At 35.7% G+C, this 7,136-nt stretch overlaps 1 protein-coding gene across 2 annotated transcripts; it reads right to left on the bottom strand.

The window, feature by feature from the left end:
* Nucleotides 1–230: 230 nt before the first annotated feature.
* On the bottom strand, nucleotides 231–6,370 carry LOC120083347 (protein MALE DISCOVERER 2-like). 2 transcript variants are annotated; one of them, XM_039039071.1, is made up of 14 exons: nucleotides 5,264–6,370; nucleotides 4,678–5,094; nucleotides 4,437–4,569; nucleotides 4,178–4,249; nucleotides 3,902–4,045; nucleotides 3,616–3,759; nucleotides 3,286–3,384; nucleotides 3,124–3,182; nucleotides 2,576–3,034; nucleotides 2,305–2,495; nucleotides 1,961–2,093; nucleotides 1,691–1,848; nucleotides 1,407–1,601; nucleotides 787–1,047 (listed from the first exon to the last, which is right to left on the bottom strand). In XM_039039071.1, exons 2-14 carry the CDS (start codon nucleotides 4,775–4,777, stop codon nucleotides 787–789), a joined length of 2,148 nt encoding a protein of 715 aa, XP_038894999.1. In that variant the 5' UTR covers nucleotides 4,778–5,094; nucleotides 5,264–6,370. The 2 variants fall into 2 exon arrangements, with proteins under 2 accessions (XP_038895000.1, XP_038894999.1); XM_039039072.1 differs by lacking the exon at nucleotides 5,264–6,370 and having other exon boundaries at nucleotides 231–1,047; nucleotides 4,678–4,777.
* Nucleotides 6,371–7,136: the final 766 nt, after the last annotated feature.

The following is a 7,136-nucleotide window of genomic DNA, read 5'->3' on the forward strand; positions in this document are numbered from 1 at the left end:
TTAATGAAAACTATTTTATAAAAAAGGCCATAGAATGTTAGAAAGTGGCAAAAAACCGATTGTGGGAAATAGAAATTGAACAGAAATTGTAAGCAGAGAGTTTAGGAAATGTGAAATGGTGAGGAGAAAATGCACTGCTGAAAAGGAAAAAGAATGTACATGACTGAAAAAAGAGGAACGAGCCAAAGAAGCTGTTACAATACAAAAGGCACAAGTATATAGCAGCAAAATTTGGGGGGTTTATCTAAATAAATCTATTAAAAGGGGGGGATTTTAACAAATTTATGTATTATTTCACTCCATTTGAGATGCACTTTGTGTATTATAATTTTACATCCCAAACTTTGATAAATAGAGATTACACAACCAAGTATGTAAAAATAAAAGAAAAAAATAAAAGAAAAAAATAAAAGAAAGAAAAGAAGAGAAAAGAACAGCACCCCCCCTACTTCACAAAACTCCAAAACCACACCCTTATTGCAACATCAGCATATGCTAGAAAGAAATTGTGGAAAAGAATCTGAATCAAATGAATTGTGAGGGCTTGCTTACATGGAAAAAACAAGAAAAAGAAGAAAAAAAAAGGAAAAAAAAAAAAAAAAGGAAACAAGAAAGGGGTTCCACTTTCCAAATGCCATGTGTTTGTAAAGACTGAGAGCAAAGCAAATGAAGAGCAGGGGAGGAGCCAGAGTTTGAAAGAGGCTATTTTTGGATATTAACACGGAAAAAACATACTATACTTGGTAACAATGGAGACAGAAGGAGACAGTCGTATTGTTGTTCAATTCAAGTAGCCTCCACAGATAAGATCTCCAGTTCAGCCCACCAAAGGGGAGACAATCTTGGGACCGATTGGTCCGGCGACAAACCGATCACTTCCCTTAATTTTGCAGTGATGTCTTTCATGGTTGGTCTCATTCTTGGATCTGATTTGATGCAATCTTGGATCACTTCACAGATCACATCCAGCTCGTTGTTTTTGAATGATTTCAGACTCTGATCAATCATGTAGCTGATACTCCTCTTGTCATTTAGAAACTCTGCAGCCTGCAAATGTTCATAAACCAGATTATGTAACAAGCATAGCGACTTTACCAACAAGTTAATGGTCAGCATGTTAATTGGGATATTATATGGATATATTAGTAATTACTTAGAGAGTTTGTTAGGATTGTTGGTTATAAATAGAGTGAGTAGGGAAGGAGTAAGCAATATTTTGGAGTATGAATTAGGGTTTGAAAGTATCTCAAAGATGGGAGGGTCCAAGTACCTCGAACAGTTGGTTTATCTTGTATTTCCATTATTTTTTATCTTTCAATACATTTGGATTCTATCCCTTTTTTTTCTTTCAAATCTACATTTGTTCATTTTAGTTCTTGAGCTTTGGACTATTATTCTGAACCTACCCAGTTCACAAGAGGCCCTTGTTCTTCTGAGTATGGGAGCTTTCCTGAGATGATTTCAAGCAACAATACTCCAAAACTGTACACATTTGATTCTGGATCCGCAAGGGGTGGCAACTCAGAGTGCTCGCTATTATCATGGTCACCGGCGTTCTTATATTTGGATACCCCATTTGATAAGAAAATGATCTCTGCAATCTGCGAAAGCATGGGACACGATGATGACATGAAATACTGATCCAAACTATAATGTAAGCAACCACATGGGGGATTTATATATGGTATACCTTGGCAGCATAATCATCAGTTAGATAAATAGATGATGATGTGAGATTAGTATGTGCCACCGGGGGATTTAGATCATGATGCATATACTGAAGGCAATATGCCGTTCCCATAATTATCCGCATCCTTGCACCCCAGTCAAGATGTTCGACTTCTTTAACTGATCATAAAGTGTACCATTTATGTTAACCACAGAAAGTAGAGCCTCAAAAAGTAGAGCCTCAAAATACTTGAATGAGATTTGCATCCCATAGTTGTCTCAGAAAAATTACCGTGTAAGTGCTCAAAAAGAGTTCCATTTGGTGCATACTCGAACACCATCATCCTAGTAAAGGGTTCTTCTTCCTCACAATAGCCAAGAAGATTAACAAAATTCTTGTGGTTGATCCGCGATAACGTATCGATCTACACAAAGTTATATATGCTTTAGGAGAACACAAAGTTATATATGCTTTAGGAGAACACATAGTTATATATGCTTTAGGAGAAAGATGTCATGTACGCTTGGTAGAATAAAAAGGTGTTAATGATGAAGTTGAATCTTTGAGTTCTATAAAGGGAATTGGAGGGTAAAAGAAAGAAAAGAAAAGGAAATGAAGGGGAAGGGAAGGAAAACCTTTTTCCTATATGTTTGCTCTGAACTCTTTGACCAATCTTTAGAGGAAGTAACTGAGACTGAGGCAACAGCAATTTCTACTCCACTTGATAGTGTTCCTTTGTAGATAGTGCTACAATCAAAAGTGTCAATGATATTGCTGAAATCCTCACAGGCTACTTCCAATTCTGGCCGATTTAATTTGGGTGCCCCTAAGTAAGAAGAACAAACACAACTCAGTCCCAAATCATCAAAACAATACACAATGCAAGATTCATTTCTTTCAAAATACCTGTTATGAATGCTTTTTGCAACTGCCCGCTCAATCCAGTCTTCCAAGGACCAATGGTTGTCACTCCACGGCTTCGGCACATGCAGAAGATTATTGTAGCCAAAATAAGTGATAAAGATACACCTCCAATTATGATGACATACTTCCAGAAATTTCCAGATGAATGGTCAGCTTGATGTTGATGAGCTGGCAGTGTATCTGAGGAGTTGGATGAAGTATTCTCTTGTTGGGGATGGGAAAGAGGGAGTGGTGCAGGCGGAGTTACTCGTTTATGTTTATTTGGAACAGCTGGGAAAGTCCCACTACTTCTGGAACTTGTAACGACATAGATTGAATCTGAAGAAGGCAATGAACTGCTAACAGGTGCAGCTGCGAGGTTGCTTGATTCCTCGAGAAGCTTACGCCGATGAGTATTGACAAGATTCTGTACACTTTCGTCCACTTCTTCTAGAACAGAACCTGCTTAAATACAAGACAGTATAATTTCATATATCTTATAGTCATTTCCAATGTTCATGAATGGAAGTTTTCAAAAGTTCAGTACTTACTAGGTAGATTATCATCACTTTCCTTATGGTCAGGCTGAGAGTCCTTCCCATGCTTGAGCCTTGAATGACAAACAAACAATTTCAACAATCAAACAAGAAACATCTCTGCTATAAAGTACATGGGATAGGCGGTTAAAAGACGAATCATGTTCAAATACATACAGCAGATTTGGCAAGGTGCTGAGGTATCGCACAAATGCTTTATCTTCACTTGCAGATGTATCTGAACTTTTCATATAAATGGGATTTCTCTGCCAGATGCTACCCCATTAAAGGAGCAGATAAAATGTTAATACGTCAAAGACTATCGATGATAAGTAGAAAGTTGCAGAAAACATTCAGACAGTGATCATCATATTGGCATCAACTACATTCAACTAGCTTAAATTTTACTTGAGACTGAATATCTTTGGATTTGACCATGCTACTTGCATTAGATAAGTAAAAAGAAAAGTAATTTGAAGGGAAAATATATAGACAGAAAATTCATACCAGTGCCCAACGTTTCTATATACACTGCCAACTTCAGCATCCCATAGAAATACAAGGTCATCATCAAATTGTAATTCATAGAGAGCGCTGAGATTCTGAAGCTCTGATGGGACACTGCCCTCAAATTCATTGTCACAAAGCAACCTGAGATTGTGAACAGAGAACAAAATCAGTCCATGATGCAGAACAACTTAAGAATTCAACTGATCTTTAGCTTCGCAATTATTTTAAACTTTTTCCTCGCCAATAAAGTTGATATTTTAGATTTGTTGAACTTGAAACTTACAAGTATTTTAGACTGGTAATCCTGCTTATTTCTGCAGGAATTGTTCCACTTAAGTTATTTTCCCTCAAATCCAACACCTCCAACTGTATTAATCCTTCTATTTCCCGAGGAATGGTGCCAAAGAAACAATTCTTATAGAGAATACTGTCAATGCATAAACTCGAAGTATAAAAACCAAACATTCTAAGTAAGGTTCCACAATATCTACACTGTATAATCTAAGAAACTAACTTCATAAAAAGAATCACTTGATAGACCCAAAAAAAAAATGCTTACAGCGATTGTAAATGATTAAGTCTCCCAAGTTCTGGTGCCAAAGTTCCTTTTAACATAAGGCCACTCAGATCCCTACAACATATAGAGATGAAACATCTAAATTCTCATTATCACATGGAACAAACAGAACTTGTCTAAAGTCTACAAGATTTTCATAACAGGACTATGCAAACTCAGCATCATGAATATTATGAATTGTTGGTTTATTTTAAAGTGCAACATCTACTATAACAACATTGTTAAAAATTGGAGTGCATACAGCTTGTGCACTTCACCACCAATGCAATGAACACCAGACCATCTGCAGGGATCATTCTCATTTGGATTCCAATCATCTAAAGCAGCATGAGGATCAGAAGTTACTTGAGCTCGAAATGCCAACAGCGCCAATCCTACACTCCAAACAATGAAATCCCACGAGGCAGGCATAAAAATATGAATTCAATCTCCATTTGATGGGGATGAAAAACAAAGAACAGAGATACAAAAACAAGATTCACCTTCATCATTAAGTGAGAAACAAACTTCAATACCGGAAACAACAATCAAAGCTAAGAAAGTTGAGAACCGAAATGCTTGTGGGATCCATCCATCCCCCATGTCTTGGTAATCACAATGCAGCAGAGGTTAATAGCCGCAGAGCTATGCAATAGACTACACAAAATCGCCAGGTTTTTCTATGCAAACTACCCCGACGAAAACACTCGAAACCGGAGACGAATATCGATAGAAAAAACTTGGTATGGAATTGGGCTAAACTAAGAAAAAACCTATGTTACAATTTCATTTGAATTCACAGGGGCTGCCGCGACCAGCAACCGTATAAGGGTCCCTCATGATTCTCAAATCGGTTTCACAAACCCTTTTCCGGCAAGAAGCTCATTACCCAGCTCAACAAGGCTAAATCCACAGAATCCCTGAAAATCATCCAATCCAAGCTCAGACATCACAGATTTCACAAAATAGGATGAGAAGAACAATGGATCATACAAAATTTTCGGAATGAAAGAATACCCTCATCATCAAGCAAGCAAAGAAAAGAAGAAAAAGGGATAAAAGGAAGGGAATGAGAGAAAGAGCAAATACCGTGAAAATGGGAAGGAAAAAGCGCAGAAGAATCTCCGTTTGGGATGTTGATAGAGATGTAAAAAATATAACTAGGATTGTCAAAATGTAAAATTAGAGAACCCCACAAAGAAAATGTGGTAAGAATCTTTGTAAGGAAGAAGAAACGTCGGGGGATAGGTCGATTAGCTACAGAAAAAAAAAAAGAATGAATGTTGAGACGAAAGGCAGCAAAGAAAAAGAAAAATGGGATAAAAGATTAAGAAGAAAGAAAGTTTAAATTTTAATTTTCTTTTCTATTACTGCCCCTTCAGGATGATCTCAGAGCACTTTCTCTTCGACCATCTTCTGGGTCTCAACCAGGTCTCTGCCTCTGTCTCCGTCTCTCTGTTTTTCTCTCTCTCTAATTTTCTCTCTCCTTACCAGCTTCTTGTTTTCCCTTTCTCTTCCACCTTTCTCTCTCTCCTCCAATCCCTTTGCACCAAGCCGGGATGGGATTTTTTTCGTAAAAAAAAAAAAAAAAATCATCAAAATTAGTGAATAATTATATATAATTAAGAAAGGAATATTATTTTTTTTTTTCGTTTAGATGTGGGCGTGGTTAAACACTATCCGTTTCAAACTGTCATTTCGGCGGCACAGAGACAGAGAGAGAGTGGAAATCGAAGATGAGTGGTTTAGAGGGTCTCCATTTCCGTCGTAAACGGACGCGCTTTCATCTTCTTCTTATTATTATTATTTTTAATTTGTTCCGTTGACCAAGCCTTCATTTCTCTTCCCTTCTTTTCGTGCCTGCCTCTCTCTGTTTCTCTGTTTATCTATCTGTTTATACATTTTTTTCCATTTCATAGCAAACTTTACTATATTCCCTCGATAGATTATCTAGGAGCTTCGTCTAACGACTCTGATTTTGCCACCTCAAACTCCCCCTTTTCCCCCCTTCCCTTTCATTTTTTCAAGCAAACAGAAAAACAGAGCAAAACACCCCATCTCCTTGAACTGTCAAAAGTTACATCTTTTTCTTCTTCAGAATTTAGAACTGTTTCAAGAAACAGAAACACTCAGAATCATATCCGGATTCTGGGGTTTTCTTTTTGTTTCGTTTAAAGATGACCCAATTTCCAAAACTGCCTTTTTCCCCCCCTTCTGTATGTGCGTTAGTATTTCTAGAGTGGTCTTTTTTTTACAGAGATGTTCTAAACGAAGATGTTTTCGGATTGTGTTTCTTACCTGGTTTTCCAAATTCTACCCGACATAATTATATTTTTGTATAGATTCGACATTATGTTTCTATATTTTTATTATATTGTAAAACATAGATGAACCATAAGAAAGAAAATAAACAAACAAATCTTTCTGACGTCAATGTAATATAAATAAGGTTTTAAAAAGACTTCAGTATTTTATATTTTTAACTTTGATTCATTTTTGTCTATATTTTAATTTTATAATTTTGATTCATTTTTGATATATTAACTCTTAAAAGTGATCATTTTAGTCCCTTAAATATGAAAATTAAAGTACCAAAATAATCATTTTTTAAAAGTATAAAAATTAAAATGAACATAGTTTAAAAAGTATAACACTTTGAAATGAACATTTTAAAAATATAGAAATCAAAATAAACTAAAGCCAGAAAATAGCATCTTGACCTATTATGAATTTGTTTAAAAAGGATAAAATATTTATTTGTTAATCTATCTATATATTTGTTAAAAAAAATTTGTAATTTTTTTCTGAGATATCCATGAAAAAGATCATCGAGGTGGATATTTTGAAGCATTTTAAACATTAGTTTTTTTATTATTTTTTTTATTGGTTGTGACTTATGAAAATATTTGAGAGGCTAGAAAAATCAGTATAGTAACATACAGTGCACATTTGAGAGTTGAAT

Source organism: Benincasa hispida, chromosome 8, assembly GCF_009727055.1.
Source record: "Benincasa hispida cultivar B227 chromosome 8, ASM972705v1, whole genome shotgun sequence".
Taxonomy (NCBI): Eukaryota; Viridiplantae; Streptophyta; class Magnoliopsida; order Cucurbitales; family Cucurbitaceae; genus Benincasa; species Benincasa hispida.